This window comes from Lagopus leucura, unplaced genomic scaffold (genome assembly GCF_019238085.1).
Source record: "Lagopus leucura isolate 7727_CA_CO unplaced genomic scaffold, USGS_WTPT01 Super-Scaffold_100030, whole genome shotgun sequence".
NCBI lineage: Eukaryota > Metazoa > Chordata > Aves > Galliformes > Phasianidae > Lagopus > Lagopus leucura.
This window is the reverse complement of record NW_024962281.1, coordinates 2543371-2560665: the sequence shown is the minus strand read 5'-3', so window position 1 is coordinate 2560665 and position 17295 is coordinate 2543371. Positions and strand designations below refer to the sequence as shown.

Genomic DNA, 17295 nt, shown 5'->3' with positions numbered 1-17295 from the left:
CGGCAACCCTCACTGTAAACGAATTATTTCTGTTCCTACAGAACGCCCTGTGCTCCACTCGGTGCGCTGTGCCTGGCCGTGTCGCCGGGCCCGGCTCCCTCCTCCTGACCCCAGCCCTCAGATAGATCGGCAGCCATCAGATAAAGACATCTCTGTTGATAGGCAAGGAGGTGATGAGCAGGGAGAGCGCAGCCGTCTGCCTCTCTTAACGACGAGAAGAGCTCTCCACCTTGCTGCTCCAGACCTTATTAACTACGTACTTCCTCGACCTTCAGTAGCAGCAGTTTCATCCTTGCAGCCTTAACACAGGACCTGCCCTTCCCCAACAGGAGAGGTATGAGCACCAAAAGGTACCCCAGAGATCACCTCTCAGGGATATGTACTCCTTGCAAAGCACTCTAAACTGATCTGCGCTGCATCTCCAGCAAGCCAAGGCTCATAGAACATGGAGCAAGACAACCCGTACCTAACCTCAGCAGATAAGGTGGAAAACAGTCACCCTGTAGGGAGCTGCACAACAAATACCTGCATTTTTATAATTGCTGGCATGACTCTCCCCTGAAGTATAAACCAACCCAGGCAGTTAATGGGAAAACCTTTTCAGATATTAGGATAACTCAAATGAAGTGAACTGGATTTTAAAACATATCTCTCTTCTTCACAGTTCATTTCACTGACAATCTGGTTTAGTGACACCACCATTCACCTGCACATCCCTGGAAGACTTCTTCATTTCCGGAATCCACGAACCAAAACCACATTCTAATTCCAATGTGTTGACCACAATCTGTGTAGAAGCACCACCTCATACATTTCTAGGTTTGTAAAAGAAGATTCCCAGATTTCAGCTGTACAGAAGCAACCCTGCACTCCAGCCAAGTGCTGCCACATATGCAGGCCAATGTGCTGCAGCAGATCTACAGAGCTCAGAGATCTCTTCATAAAAGTGAAGCAGAATGGTATCACACATTTACATTAAGGTCCACGAAAAGCAAACAGGTCAGAGCACTTTAATAAATACTTATTCAGTTCGTGTTTCTCCACAGTAGTTTACTCACCACTTTTTTTTGCCTCAGTTCGCTTTATAAAAACTCAGTAGTTAGTAAACAAAGCTGGTTTTCCATCAACACTATAAATGACAACCAACAAATTCAACGGTTCATTCTTAAGTACTTCCACTCCACACGAAACCCGCTTCACACACTGCAAACTGTGTCCCTGCTTCAGCACCTCCAATCACTCCTGGTGTTCATGCTCTTGCCCTGGGATCAGCCACCGAATGCTCTCAGTCCGAACGGTAGCATACATGATAAAGCTGGCCAGGAAGAGCACGGAAAACACGAGCAGCCAGTCTACTCCTTTTGTCAGAACGCTGGGCAGAGGCCCCTTCCAGTCTTCCTCTGTCACAGTCACATCATTTTTAGCCTCTATGCCTGGAAAAGAACATCCTTCATCAACACCAGTAGCAGCCGTTAAATACAGAGAAGTTCTTTGTCTTTGCAGCTCTGTTCCCGTCTCAAACTAAGGCACGCATACAGTCAGGCCTAAGCGTTTGTTGAGCTGGTCCTTAGATTTTAATACGTCCAGTATACAGTTTGCTTATGGAAAACTGAACAGCTACCAAGGTGTATGCACAGCTTATGAACAGGAAAGGCATTGTTCTGTCATTCCACACAATTTTCTGTAAGCTTGTGGGGCTGTGTTTCAAGCATCTCTGCTGCATTTGGAAATACAGCATTTCTGGCCTCTTACGAAGGCTCTCCTATACCCATGCATGGGTTTTTTTTTGTTTTATTCTCCAACTGCTCTCAGCCTTGCATGGCACTGGCAACTTTCTCAAGGTTCCCCCACTCCCAAATGGAAGATTTGGGCATGAAGGTGTGCCCAATCCTTCTACCTTATACCCCACCATTTCCTTCTACACTGCAAAAGCAGCCCAGTCAGTTTCTGGTTTCAGTACCCCTCCAAATTCAGTTCCTACAGCAAATCTCTGCTGGATTCTCTCAGGCTTTTAATCAGATTCATGTTAAATAAAAGTATAAGAGGAATAAATAACAACAATAAAAGGAAAGCTGCGTATGGAGCTAAAAGCCAACTTGTTCTTCCCATTGATACTTCAGTGCTGCTTTACATACCTGTTTGATTAAAAATGAAGTCTTTCAGTGTTTCCAGCGTTCTGTCTGTATGATTAAATCTAGCCATAGGTTTAGCACCTTGGAAAAGGAGGATATTGGGGACAGCTACAGTTCCAAACCGAGTTGATAAGCTGGAGAACATAAAGCACATACAAGCCATGAAGGGAAAAAAATCCACTGAAGAAAGGAACAAAGGCAGCCACAACACAGCAAGTGTCAGCTTCCCTAAATGAGTCGCTTTATAAGAAAATAATAAGCAGCCACTTTTTGTGGCATTAGGGATGCTTACTGCTTTATCAATTACATTAATTATATGACATTCAGCAGTGTTTCTTCTCCATGCACACAAGTGCTGTATGGATCCACGTTTTGTTATCCAAGGATATGCATAAGGTGAGTGAATATTTAGCACTCCTCAGGATTGTGATACCCAAAAGCCAGCTAACAGAACACAATTTGCAGGTAAGCTACCAACAGAGTAGCATTTCCTTCCTGTAAAGTTGTCAAGAGGAAGAAAATGCGAAAACATTATAGTTAAAAAGAAAACAGACACAACTGCTTACAGTAAACTGTTAAAAAAACACTGCTGTTTTTAAAACACAGACCTTGCTATTGTAAATAAACTGAGACCAGAGCACAGGAAGTGTGGATTACCTGCTGTGCTGTGATGCATCCAGTGCCAGGAAGCGAAGAATGGGAAACGCTCGAGGTAAGGAATTGAAATGAGGTGCCAGGCTTACAGAGAAGCGGCACCATGGCGTATAGAACAGGACCAATGTACAGTCACTGCTGTTAGGGTTTAAGAACTCCATCAGATCCTTAGAGAGAGCATAACAGATGCAAGCAAACATTTAATTAACTAAAAAGAAGAAAAATACAACACAACCCCCCTCCGGAAAAAACACCATCTCTATTATAAGATCCACACTAGATACAGTAACTGGCATTGGCTGTAACTGCCACAAACAACCCTAGAGATATGAATCTATACAGCATTAAGGCTGACAGTTCACCATAAGCGCACACACGAGACACACATACTTGTGGACTGAGCTGTTGTTCCATTTGTTTCAGCTCATAACGATGCAACCCTTGCTCAAGCTTTCCCCATTACACAAAGAAACCGGCCAGGTCAAGCACTAAAAGACACAAACCAACTCTTCCCACCCCCGATACGCAGAGCTGCACGATGCCGCGAGTCGCTCACCTGGGACACGTTCAGGATCTGCACCGTGAAGTTGCTGATACCGGTAACGTTTCTCTCCTCGCAGCTCACCTTGGGGGCCTTCACGCTCTCGGCAGTGCCGTTGGGCTCCTCGCCCGCGGGCAGCACAGTCTCCAGCACGACGGCCGCTCCGGGCGGGGCGGGAGGAGCCCCGGGCCCGCTCCCAGCGCCGCACTCCCCTCCACCGGCCGCCGCCTCGCAAACCTCCGCTTCCCGCCCTTCTCTCGCTTCTCCCGGCACCGCCGAGAGCATCACGGGCGGCCGGCCCGGCGGTCCGCTGCCCAGCATCGCGTCAGCCATCTCCGCCGTCCGGTACCGCACAGCTTCGCCGCTGATCGGCCCGGAACCGCCGGCGCCCGGCTCCGTCACCACCCCTGCACCAGCAAGGAGAGATCAGTCCCAGTCCCAGTCCCGGTCCCGGCGAAAGCTCCGCACCCACCTCCCGGTTCGGCCTGGCCCCAACCCGGCCCCGGCCCCGGCCTCACCCTCATCCTCCGGCAGGGCCCGGCCGAGCCCGGCCAGCAGCAGCACCACTAGCCGCCACATTTCCACCACAGCGCTGCGTCTCCCCGGACGACGGCCACTTCCGCCGGAACTGCCTAGGCGCTTCCGCTTCCGGTATCATGCGTGCATACGTTGGGAGCGGAGCGCGGCGTGCCGCCATATTGGCGGGGGGGGTTTCGCGTTCTCGGCAGTGGCAGAGGACGGCTCTGGGCTGAGGCCGGATGAAGGGACGGGCAGGCTGCTGGAACTCCGATAGCGCTGCAGGGCACCGAGGAATTACTCCGTGAAAAATTACCGCCGAACCCAGTCACTGCCGAGTATAAATTGTATGAGAATAAATATTGAAGCTGCAGTGACCTGAAGATACAAAACACGAGTTAAGTTTGTGCAGAGAACAAAGCGGTCCAGTTGACAGAAGAAATCGAGCACAAAACACACGCAGGGAGTCCAAGAGGCCGTAGGGAAACACCCTCCATCCCAGCTGTAGCTGGCATTCTTCACCTCAAATCCGTTCTGTTTCCTCCACAGCTGTTCAGCGGCTCACATTTTTCTGACGTTAGATGCCAAATATTTGCTTTTAGGAAAAATGTCTAGGAAAAAAATAAACAAAACAATACCAACAGAGACAGAGAATCTCCTGAGTCGAAACAGACCCATAAGGAATACGGAGTCCAACTCCTGGCCCCACACACTGCTGACCATCTGTTCAAGAATCAGTCGTACAATAGAAAAGCTGTTTGTTGGAAAGAGGACTTGTGTGATACGAGTCTCGTGTCGCAGCCACGGATGAACACTGAAACATTAGTCAGCCATTTGTGCACCGTGTATTAAGGCAGCTGGATTTCACAGTCACAGCTTTCAGTCACAGCAAGCAAGCTCCTTCCCTGGCAATGTAAGGAGTGAAATACAACAGAATGGAACAGAGACAACGCCAAGGTCTTCGCGTTTCCATTCACTCCTAATCCTCACAGCTGATTTTCTGTGTGTTCAACAGCACAGAAGAAAACAAAAGAAGCATTCAAGTCAGAACAGAGACTGAGGTCACACAGGCAGCTCTACCTTACACTACATTCGGGAGGTGTGACTTTGCCTTCTGTTCTCTCAAGATGGGCAGAGCTGAACATTTACAAAGATGACCACACAAAGCAGCAGAAAAACACTTTTAGTATTATGCGTATCTCTGAGGCCTACTCTAAATAATCAAACTCACACCAATTGCCGCTGTGATATTTTTTCACTAATTGGAAACAAGGTTTTCTGGTACGAAAAACACAGCGTGAAAGGCAGGATCTGCCTCAGATCATTTAAATACCACCTGACAATTCCACAACACACTGCAGCTTCAAAGCAGTTAAAAGTTGTTTGCTAATGACTCCTTCCAGGAACCCTGGATGATAAGCAGATATTTTTTGCCATGCTTTCACTGATGGGAGGAAGTGAGACATTGCCATCCCTAGGCCATGCGGGGAACCTGGGTGCAAGCCAGCTGCAGAGCACTGTAGTTTTGGGCTGTCAATCCTGTATGTCAGGCCACACCTCTCCCTTACATGATAAGCCATACACAGAGCCACAGGCAGAAGCCTGGTAAGAACAGCACACAGCAAGTCAGCAAAGCAGCCCCTTATCTTTAGGAATTACAGCTTTACGTGATTAACTGTTAAGATCAATTTTCATTTCTCTTGGTCCAAAAAGACACTTTGTTGAGCCATCTTTCTGAATAGGTACGATGTTGCTAATTTACACTACATTGTTTGTCCTATTGGAAGACATCCCTCTGAGACAGGTACTTCACAAGAGCATTAGGATGCCAGTCCAGCTCCAAAGCACACCCCCGTGTCAAATCAGACACACAAACAGCATTATCAGGAAGATAAAACCACTGTAAAGCTTTTTTAAGGTCCAACTTGCACAGCTGGCAAACACACACTGCTAGTCTGTCCATATGAAGAAGCTGTAACCTGTGATAAACGTGAGCAGTAAAGCAACCTCCAAGGCTGCTAAAAAGCCTGAACTGTGTAATTTATGAATGTCCTCCAACTCTCACAAATTCTTGATGCGTTTTTCAGTCCACACGAGCACAAACACAGTCTGCTGTAGTTGGACTCACCTGCACTTCAGGCAGACAAAGAGCAAAACCGATCACCTGATTTTAAGCAACATCTGTACAAGCTGCACCACAATGTTCTACACTTACCTGCAACAGAGACACTGGGAGAAGAAAACTCCTGTTTACAGCAGAGACAGGTTAAAGTTATTGGTCTGATATGTTGGCAATAGGAATCTTAAGCCAGAATTTAAAATACATATATGAAAACAAAATGCATGTAGGAAATAACTGTTAGGTTGTAAAGTATTAACTTTATTAATAAATATACATCCATATGATGATGTAAATACAGATCATGAACACTACTCCATTCCCATACACATAATTGCACACGAGTAGCTCAAGTTCATGGACATAAAAACATACACAGTATCTAATCAGGCTTTTTACAGCAGAGGACAGGGTGCTGATACTAGATATTTAACAGATTACTGTTTCCCCAAAGTAAACCTGTGGAAAAGCAAACGATGAAAGGTTAAAGTATCAGAAAGTGGTTCCAAACTTCAGAATACAGATTTATCTATCTGAAAAAAAAACTTAAAAGAGAAAAGTCTAGTCTCTACTAAAGTCATAAATATATTTAAGCAGTGTTAAAATATATGCATTAAAATAGAGAAGAATAAACTTCTTTTGTGGTCAGAAATTAGGTCTGCAGGTCAAAGTATTTATGATTGTTATCAATTGCTTTAACTGTCAACTCTAGGGATAGCATGAAATGTTATTATACATACAACAAAGAATAGCAGAGTCTCGGTTAACGAAGCCAGCAGACAAATGACTTCATTTCACTCTGCCTTTTAAAGCTCTTCAAAAAGGGGGAAGGGAGTTCAATTCACATCTGAATTACTCTGTGTACTGTAGTTCCAAGTAATTCTTTTCATAGACACATTACTTTTCACTGACAAGGCTTGGTTTTGTCCCAACCAAACTCTCAGCTCTTTCAGACGAAGTGAAAATCTATTCCTTCAAAACAGAGATCTTAAATGGCTCTTGATACGTAGTTATTTTGATTGAACTAAATCCAAGATATAAAGAGTGCTGCTTTAACAACAAGGCTAACAGCTGATTTTAAAAGTACTGAACTCAATTTCACTGTTAGCCTCTGCTGATGGATGGTATCTGTTTTGTTTTTTTCCTGCCAAAATATGGTGCTATCATCTTGAAATGTCCAGTGCAAGACTTTATAGTAGCAAAACTATTTGGTTTTAAAGTTTAAGTAAATTTAATCAGAAGCTGAATAGTCGTTACTCTATGTGTATTAAACAGTGAACTTGTATAGCATCATCAAGGAGTAATAGCAAGTGAGTACATTTCATTCATGTATAAATAAGACGTTAGAAACTTGATAATTAAAAGAAATCATTAGAAAGCAAACTTGTAGATCTTCTGAACAGTGTTAACACACAACAGTGATCCTAGCTTATGAATAGCTGAATTATGATATAGAATATAAAATAAGCAATTTACCTTACAAGTTATGTTTTCATACTACGGGGGGGAAAGTCCAGTTTTCCCACTGGTACTGGTAAAGTTTGGGCATTAACATGCTGCTTCAGTGTTTGCGTGGAAAGAAAAGTGTTGTTTGGGGTTTTATTAAAGCACAATGTATTCTGCAGACTACACGTAGGCAAAGCAGAAGTATTTGAAAATTCCATTCCTCTTTCACTTCCAATGTCTTCCTTCCTTTCTCTTCCTCTCACAGCATGGCACCAGTAGACTGCAGTCAGATCGAAATGAAGCAGAATGAAGAAATGCCCAGCAGGACTCTGCTGGTCTCCTTGCCACATCCCAGGTGCCACGCAGCCCTGTACAGACTCTGCAAACACTTTCCTACTTTATGCTCCTCGTTTCACAATTGACAACATTAACTGTTGTTTGTTTGGTTTTTTTTCCCTCTGGGATTACATTTCATTTGATATAATTAATAAACAGTGTAATGAACAGAAATTGCTTAGATGATTTCATTATTTCATCAGCATACTCAATTAAAAATTCATTATACTAGCAGAACAGTGATACAGCTGCATCATCTCCTGACACACAGCACAGCACCATCGAGTAGATGCACGAGTGAGAAGTGGAACAGGAGCAAACCAGATAAACAGAGGAGGTAAGTGGAGTTTCTCCAAGGGACAGTGGTGACATGCAACACGTTCCTTGCCAGCGAGGTGTGACGCTCCTGCAGGTACTACATTCAGCTGAAGAGGACTGCTTTCCCAGCTGAGTTCAGGTAAGAACTTAAAGCAGTCTTTTGTTGAAAAACCATCTGATTAAAAACAGCCAATACAACACAGATCCTGAGGGTGAATTAACTCACGTTAGCATTTTGCATGTGTCAGAAGTTACATCGTTCTGAGAAACCGCTAAATTTCAGACTTGTGAGTTTGCTGAGGAACAGAAAGTATCACTGGATTTCATAGCTTCAGCATGAAGAAACTATTTTAGTAGCAGTTTAGCTGCCGTTAATTCATACATCGACTAAGGAGCCATCCAGTACAGTTGAGGTTCATTGTCTTAGTTGCCAGTGCATACACAGTTCCCCAAAAACAATTCAACACACCTATGTAAAGTACAGCATAAAGTCCAGCTCATTATGTGTTAGGCATCACTGGAACACCTGAAGGCTTGCTGCTTTTTTCCTGATAAAAAAGGTATGAAACATGACATCTGTTTCTTAGGTTGTCATCACTGAAATCAAGAGCTCTCATCAAAATGTCAGCAGGCCAGAATAGCATTTATGTTAACAAAAGTTATCAGTCCAGCATAAGCACTAATTAACCCGATTTCTTTCACTCCCCAGATCGCCAAGCTTTATATATCCACCCCCTCCCCGGATGCACGAGCCTACAAATTTATCATCCAGTCACATTTTGCTTCAAACTGCTTAAATAGAAACTTTCTTCCAGGTGGAAAAAAAAAAGCTCGGATTCCAGTAAAAGTAAATTTAGAACAAACAATATGCAACATTGAGGATTGATTTTCTTTTTTTGAAGACTAGATTAAAGTATGTGTACATTACACACATACATGCGCTCTCCCACACTTAAATTAAACACACCCAGCTGAAAAATGGAACATTTCTTTTGCAAAGAGGGAAGGCTTAAGTTTGAGTCAAGAAAGGTATTTATAGTCAACCAACAACATTTTTTTTCAGCTTGCATGCATAGATGAATTCCTATGAATTACTTCATCTCTGGGGTCTAGCAGTGCAGTAAACTGCATCCTGTTTGCATCAGCTATACAGTTTGCTTTTATAAATCATGAAAATGGTGTCCTTTGGTAGATATAGAACGTTCCATAACTTAAATATAGCCTAAGTGTCCAACAATGCAGTAACTGTATTTCCAGGAATATCTGGCAAAACGAAGCCCAAAAACTTGGCAGCGGTGCCTCTTTAAAAAGTTTAATTTGTAAACATTATAGATTAATACTTGAAAAGCTATTAAACTGTCGCCACCTAAGCACAGATTTTTAAAGGCAAAAACCAGTGTAAATAGCTATTTACAGATAAAGGACGTACTGTTTAGGATTAACCAAGTACGTTACTAGAACGAACAGTACTTAATTTCTTATAAAATATTTCAAAACGTAAAGAACTATCTGTGGTTTGGTAAATATATTTAGGCATTTCTAAATTACATAGCAGAATCCTGTGCCGGCGTAACAAGCAGAGCAGCTGTCACCTGAAGGCAAAGGAGCTCAGCTGAATAAAGCGCCGTGACGCTGCAGAGCGCTGCACCAACGCTCAGCTTCCTGCTGTCTTTTCATAAACATTTTTGGAACATTAATCGAAATTGACTTAATGCTACAACTCCAGAAAACACTGGAAAAAAGAAGGTTGGGGGGTTTTTGTTTTGTTTTGTTTTGGTTTTTTTTTTGGTCTGGTTGTTAAGTTTCTATGGATCTGCCTGAGGTCTGTAGAAGCTCCTGCAGAAGTGAAGAACGTAGCTTGCTTTCTATTCCTTTTAAAAAAGCACAGGAATTCAGACTGCTGCTGTTTATCTAAGTTAAACAGTCCCAAATAGTTTCTTTTTCTTTATCAAGTATGAACTCATCTGCACCAGTTCCCTATGGTGAGATAGGCCCCATCGTGAGCCAGCAGCCAGCTAATTCTGTCCTCCTTCTTTCAATTACTTAATGCATAACCACAAAACTAGATTTACCCAAAACTGAACGTAAAACTAGGAACATGGATATAGGTGATATAGGATAGGTGTAGACACCATGGCCTATGCTTCAGTTCAGACTTTCTTTTAAATTGTGACTTAACAACAACAACAAAAAAGACTTTATACCAGTGCCCTCTTGACACTGCTTTAAAAGTTACTGAACTGCACCCGTAGACTATGGCATTATTTGAGTAAAAATAAAATCTAGAAACTCAAACGTATGCAAATGCTACAATAAAATGCAAGAAACATGCCAAAAATCCAGAGTAAAGCAGATTAGTAAGCAGTTACTAATTCCTTCCTTTCATTCGTTAGGCTGCTTGAGTTTGCTGCTAGTTTCACCAGCAGCATGTACTCCTCTGTTATGCACCATAGGATAAGGAAAAGCTGCACTGCCACAAGTATAACCTAGATTTGCAAACCGGGATTGAGCTTTAATGCTACCTGGAGGTCTGCCTGGGCTGACTTTGTATCCTGCTGCTTTAGTTGTGCCCAAGGGTCTGCCTGGACTTGTCTTAAATCCAGCTGCTTTGGTGGTCCCCAGGGGTCGACCCGTGCTGGTTCGGTACCCTGCTGATTTTGTGGTCCCTGATGGCCTCCCACGTTTACCGGATCGGTTGAGGTTTTTCTTTTTCTTTAGTTCATCTTTTGTTTCTATATTCCTGCTGCTCGTGGTCTGCAGGTGGGACTCATTGAGCGCGTCTTGTCGCTGGCACGCGATGGGTTTGTGGCTCACTGCGTGGCTGTATTTACTTTGCTGCGTGGCATACAAGTCAAACTGGTCAGCAGCTCTCACGCTGTCTTCGTTAAGGCAAGAGCTCTTGCCCGTCCCACAGAATGCTGCATTACTGCTGGCAACAGGGTGCATCATTTTCTATCAAAAACAAGAGAGACAAATCTATATCAATAACAAACAATACTGCACTGTTCCACAAGAAAATCTTTCAAGATTTACCGCTGTTTTCTACAACAAGTGCAAGCAATTTCCATTTTTATGAAACAGCACCGATGCCAGTAAATTATTTTTTTAATGAAAAGTTTTGGTAAGTTTTCACTTGAAGGTTTGCATGGTAACCCTTACGTGTAGTTAAAAGCAACTATTTGAAGGACATGCTATTCAGAAGCACACAATTAGGGAAGAAGTGCATTAAAGAACTGAACAAGAGCATTTCAGCCACAAGATACAAAATATACTCACACCTACTGCTATTTCAAAACCCTTTTAACCAAATCTCATCCACCTCCTAGCTGCTCCAGTTGCAAGATAAGCCAGCATCTGTGAGCAAGGAAAAACACCACGTGGTTCTCCTGTTCAACAGATACAGACTCACGGAGATTGTGTTGCTTTATAATTAATAAAGAACTAATCAGTTTTGTTCATAGAATCACAGAATGGCCTGGGTTGCAAAGGACCACAATGCTCATCTGGTTCCAACCCCTGCTGTGTGCAGGTCACCAACCAGCAGCCCAGGCTGCCCAGAGCCACATCCAGCCTGGCCTTGAATGCCTGCAGGGATGGGGCATCCACAGCCTCCTTGGGCAACCTGTTCCAGTGCCTCACCACCCTCTGCCTGTTGTTGTTTCTTTCTACAATTACGTAAGAAACACTGAAGTAGGTGAGATTCTCTGCAAAAACAGCAATGCCACAGCTGGGAATGCAGAGCTACACAAGGAATCTGTTACAAAGCAGAAACCTCAGGACTCTACAAAGGTGACTCCTGTGCAGCTCTGCACGCTGCCCCAGCTCCAGACAGACATCCAGCAGGTAAGGACAGCAGCAGCCAACCAGGTGCTCAAAGAGGAACAGGATGACATTTGCACCCATTCAGCCTGTGTAACCGTTTAACCACGCTGAAGACAAGATTAACCCATCACTATCGAGCTCTTCAGAGCAATTCTGTGCCCTACAGTCACAACTAGAAGGACAAATGTTTCTTGCTGTGGTATATTCTCTAACAGCTAAGGTCTGGAACATTGATGGTATTTTGGCTCCTGTAGATAAGGAGCATCTCCTAAAGCAAACAACTCTAAATTCTACCATCGATCACTGAATTTATCCCACAGTTGCAAAGGTTTCCTCCCTGCCAGAGAAACAATCCCAGCAGCAGCCTGTTTACCCAGGAGAAAATCCCCATGCGTGCCCTTTCCTTCTGATCACAATGGTTACACTCCCTGCTCAAACTCCCATTTACCTTGGCTCCAAAATGCATGTTACAGTGTATGCATTACTCTTGTGCAAATACATGAATATGGTTTTATGTCAAATAGTGAAACCGTGATAGCAGTACAGTGCAAATAATAGATGGTTCTAGCAGAGATTATCCACGTGCTACAGTTCTGAATGTGGAGTGGGGAAATGGTGGCGCAAACATGCAACTACTGTTACTGCAGATGTTGACTAGCCAGTAAAAATAATATTAGAATAATTAGCAAGCCTGCCTCTAGCACAGAACAGGCAGGGTCAGCACCCAGTGTCCAGGGCAACAGCGCTCTGCAAACACTGCCTTCAAGTGGAAAATAGCCCGATGCCAGCTCTCCTTGCATCTGGTCATGGTCTTTGTTACTGCTATTATTTAAGTCATGAAAATGCTCGTATTCTGTATTTTCTTTTATCTGAGACATATTTATGAAAAGTTCTCTCTAGAAAAGAGCTTTCTAGTCTACCTTCGTTACTCTGACATTCCCAGCCTCATTTTTCTGTACTCACATTGCAGTAGGGAATGAAAGAATGAAGCAGGCACACAGCATGAGTCATCTGAAGAGCAGAAGCAAGCTTTTTGGTGGGGGGATATAACTGAGGAAAGAATGGTATAAAATCCAAAGCAATGCCAGCTTAAAAATCCCACTCCAGCTATATCGTATGAGCAAATGCACACAACTTTGTGCCCAAGCATTCTTCAGCACAACCAGCCTGAAAAGTTCCCAGTGAAACAGAACGTACTTGTTTAGAACCTGTACTGAAGTATGTAAATAGAAATGTGCAGGTTGGTTTAAATCAGTTTTAAATCCTGCTGAATGTCTCCACATAATAGTTGACATCAGGCATTGCACTAAACTCATTCAGAGGCACTTTGAGAGGGTTTCTACTGGAAGCTGCACCGAGTTTTCTGTTTGGATCCTTCTCTATCTGGTAATCAATTTTCATTCCAATGCTGGGGAAAGGAGGAGACAACTGGATAAACTAGCTCTGGGAAGAGGCAGCACAAGAGCTCCCCATACAACCATAGCACAGAAGCTGCACTGCTGCCAGGAACGAGGACAGGAACAGAGCCATCTATCTGGGACCTGCAGGTTTTGTTGCTGGGGGTTCTGACTGTGGCCATCACCCCACCTGCCAGCACACTGCTGCCTTACCACCATTCTGAGTGCCACAGAGCTGACCTGGCTCAGCACCACCGAGGTCTGGTTTGGCTCACAGCTCTACCTGTCAGTGAGGCTGCCACTTAGCATCTTGTATTTCACTGTCAAGCTTGACATTCTTTACTCTTTTCTGCTGGGAGATGAAATAGAAATCTTATTAAAGACAGTACAGACACAGCAGAAACTTAGGAAGTTTCAGTAATTCCTGTGATATTATGACCCTTGGTTAGGCAGAAACAGGGCCTCTCTTGACCCCAAATACAGCACTTTTCTGGCTTAAAGCTGCTGAAACACACCTGGAATCAGGGCCTTTGAACAACACTGGAAGCCTATCTACAGCTTTTCAAATATACCAAGAAAGGTAAACACCTATTGCCAATATGGAGAATTCTGCTTTTAATGACAGTATATAAAACTCACTCGTTTCCCTGCAATAGCTTCCACAGTATAAACAGAGCTGTAGGTGTATCAGCACACCTTCACCACCACCCAATCCTGCTCAGAGCAAACACATACAAAGTCTATGACAGGGCACTTAGAAACACGAGCATTATTTCTGTGCTAGTACTGTGCTACTGCTCCCAGTCAGAATAGCTGGAATGAAGCACAGGACCAACTCTGTTCAAGCTCCCTACATAAAGAAGGCTCTGTGCCATATTCAGCATCACAGGGGCTGCAGGCTTTGGGGACACCCAAGGGCTCCGTTTGGTTGCAGAGAGCAGTGTGAGAAGCAGATGAGCATTCTGCCTTTAAAGACTGCAGATATGCTATTCGGTTTGCTCTTCCTTCCTAGGACAGCAGCTAAGAGAAATACTTCCATCAATAAAAAGTATCCACTACTTGAAATTAAACATTTTTCAAGTGTCTCTTTTACTGCCAGCTCCTTTTCTAACCCTTATTTGAAGAAGATGTTAACTCTCACTGCTTATTTTCCAAATCTTGTACCTCGAGAATTCCCATTAAGAGAAGTCAGTGGCACAACACACACTGTAACACCTGAATCTATATTCAATACACAACCGACCCCTGAAGACAGTCATCAACCAGTTCCTCCAAATTGTGCTTATAAAACGCTTACCGAGCGTTCACTGTGCAACAGAGCTTTTCTCATCATCTGACAATAGATAAAATAAACTGAAATGAGCCGAAAGAAAAAACATTCTCCTTACAGCAGTGGTTTGCTGGTACGACTGCAGTAACACAAGATTGCAAATAGAAATTGCTTCCTGAACTGTTCTCTCTTCTTTCTCCAGTTATTCTCTATCAAAAAAAAAAAAAAGATGGAGAAACAAAGTTCTCCCCAAGCAATGCAACAAATTAGAAGCGCTGCCCGCAGGGAGCTGGAGGCATTTCTCCCCATCTCCCCACCCCTCAGGACGCTCAGCTCCCAGCACAGAGGCACTGCTGTTGTTCAGTAGAGGTGCAGGGGCATTTTGCTCATCCCAAACCCATTTCAGTCATGCTGAACACAAAAAACTACTTCCCTCGGTGGAATACTCGAGATGTTTGATGGCAATAGGTGAAGGCTGCTTTTGCTTGCTATAAACTCAAAATTCAGCATACCTAACAGAAGGAAATGAGACTCAGACACTCATAAACAGTCCCCTGGAGAGCTCGAACGCCGGCCGCCTTTGTATCAACAACAGCACAGCATGATGTGACTGCACAGCCCAGCAAACAGGGAACCCTCAGCTCTCCAGCCCCAAAATAAGTCTGTCCTACCCAAGGGCAGAGTTTCAGCAGATATTAACACCAGCTAGGCTTTTTCCTACTGAAATTAAGATCATACAACCGTGGAGTGATGATGAGAAAGAGGACGCTTAAAAGAGTCAGGACAGCTTCATGAAATTGAGGGCCATGTCAGTAATCTAATTAACTGCACCATGATCACATGGACACAACTGACAGTTTGGCTTCACCACCAGCAGAAACTACCCCAACCCCCCTTTTTTTTCTGAGCAAGATGATCTTGCTGTTTCTTCTTCTTATACACCCCCACTCCTTGTACCAACACTAACTGTTGTGCAAGAGCAGGACAAGCCAACATCCAGGCAAAAACTGATCCAACAAGAAAATACAGCGGTTGGCTGGCGCTGGGGTGAGAGAGGAAGTGCAAGAACACGCTTTCCTCAACACAGATGGACCCAAGTTGGTTAGCCAACACCACGTTACCTCACTGCCACCAACTGCTCTTCCTCCTCCACGACCCACCCCAGTTACTCCCAGAGCTGACCAGACCTCACAAAGATGACTTTTTGACAATTCAGCAAACCTAGAAGCCCTGAAGGGTTTGATGAATCCCGGATGCAGCACAGGGACTGGAGGGTGGGGAAAAGGCGAAGACAACTGTAGGCAGGGCAGCATGGAACAAGGCAGCCATGGGGCCAGGCTGTGCCTGAGAAAGTGTGGTTGTGAAAGGGCGCCCTGATTATTCTGCGGTTCTGTAATTACCAAATTTCAAAGCAAGCCAGATATGCATATGAATGACAGAGCAGGTGGAGGTGCATGTTTATAAAGAAAGTATCATTAGTGCTTGTAAAGCTGTCTCCTCCTCTAAAGGAGCTATTCCCAAGAAAAACAGAGGAGATCTCAGCTTAGAGATGGTTATTCATCTCTGCGGGTGTTCTCGCCCACCTCTCCTCTCCCCAGAGAACAGCTGAGAGGCACGAGGTGCTTCATTCATCTCCGTGGGTGTTCTCACCTTCCCCAGCCGCCTCCCACAGAAGGATTCTAAAGCTTAAGAGAGGGATCAAACATCCCCTATTTCCAGTGCTGAGCTCCCCACCTGCGCTTCCATGAGGTTTCTCTGCAGCAGGGTTAGCACAGGAGGCTCTGACACCCACCAACAGCCCCAGACACAGCGTGCAGAGCCAACATCCATCCACCTGCTGGAGCTGCGCCACAGCGGGCAAAGGCACAGCGCTGCTCTGGGCGCACCTAACACTGAGGGGTAATGACACAGACAAACAAAATAGAGCAAGAAAAACTCTGGCACTTCAATACTGATATAGGAATAAACCGCTAATTAAGAAACGTCCCGACCAAGTGCTCCTCCTGTTTTGGGGAAAAAAAAGCAACCCAAAACAACATCAACAACAAGAACATGGATCAAATAACTGCTGCTTTCTTCAGTGACACCCAGAGAGAAGTACAAACAAGCTGAAGGCACAGCCATCTACTGATGAATTACCGTACGCAGCATTAAGGACACACCGGCCTATTTACAGGTACACAGCATACACACGTGTGAGCACACCAACAAACAAGGACGGCAGGGAAGCAACCGAGCGCTCGGCAGCCCCGAAATGCACGTGAGCAGGACGCGCACCGCTCGCACACCTTCAGGAAACGCACATCCGTACCAACCGCAATCCCACAGGCCGGCGGGTCTGTAGCGAGAAGCAGGACGCGAGCACCAGAGCCGGGAACGCCGAAGGTAACGCCGGCGGCTCGAGCACAATACGCAGCCCCGCGGCTGGGACGGGGCGAGACAGGAAGGCCGCACGAGGGGCTGCCCGCGGCTCCGGGGCTCACGGCGGCCCGGCTGCCACCCGCAGCTGCCCCGCGCCGCTCCCTGCCCGCTCCGGCGGCGCCGCCTCCAGGCCCTCCCCGCCCCACGGCCCAGCCCGGGCCCCGCCGCAGCGCCGCCGCCCGCCCCGCCCGGCCGTGCCGCGGGAGTCACCGCCGAGGCCCCTCGGGGCCCCTCTTCGCGGCCCCGAGCAAATGGAGCTCGAAGGCCCCGCGGCGCGGCGATCCCCTCCCCCGCCGTCTCCATCTTGCCCTCCTACCGCGAGG

The 17295-nt window shown here is 45.2% G+C and overlaps 3 protein-coding genes across 9 annotated transcripts in view; all 3 read right to left on the bottom strand.

Annotated features, from left to right (window-relative positions):
* Nucleotides 1–994: 994 nt before the first annotated feature.
* Nucleotides 995–3993, bottom strand: TXNDC15 (thioredoxin domain containing 15). Its single transcript, XM_042881813.1, is given in 5 exon segments — nucleotides 995–1433; nucleotides 2136–2266; nucleotides 2790–2953; nucleotides 3343–3734; nucleotides 3846–3993. Coding segments are annotated over 5 exon segments (1032 nt in total). The 3' UTR covers nucleotides 995–1236.
* A 2209-nt stretch (nucleotides 3994–6202) lies between these two features.
* The window catches only part of CUNH5orf24 (chromosome unknown C5orf24 homolog), a 16537-nt gene continuing 5444 nt past the window's right edge, over nucleotides 6203–17295 (bottom strand). For 2 of the 7 annotated variants that reach the window (XM_042881817.1, XM_042881814.1), the window contains exon 2: nucleotides 6203–11014. In XM_042881817.1, the coding sequence (XP_042737751.1) occupies nucleotides 10445–11011 (567 nt within the window). In that variant the 5' untranslated portion in view covers nucleotides 11012–11014 and the 3' untranslated portion in view covers nucleotides 6203–10444. Of the gene's footprint in view, nucleotides 11015–16839; nucleotides 16954–17295 lie in introns of those variants that run through there. The other 5 variants (XR_006180970.1, XM_042881820.1, XM_042881818.1 and 2 more) reach the window with 5 other exon arrangements.
* Nucleotides 10996–17295, bottom strand: part of DDX46 (DEAD-box helicase 46) — a 31038-nt gene continuing 24738 nt past the window's right edge. Inside the window, exon 19 of the mRNA XM_042881811.1 lies at nucleotides 10996–11014. The gene's annotated coding sequence lies outside the window, so the exon portion shown is untranslated. The remainder of the gene's footprint in view (nucleotides 11015–17295) is intronic.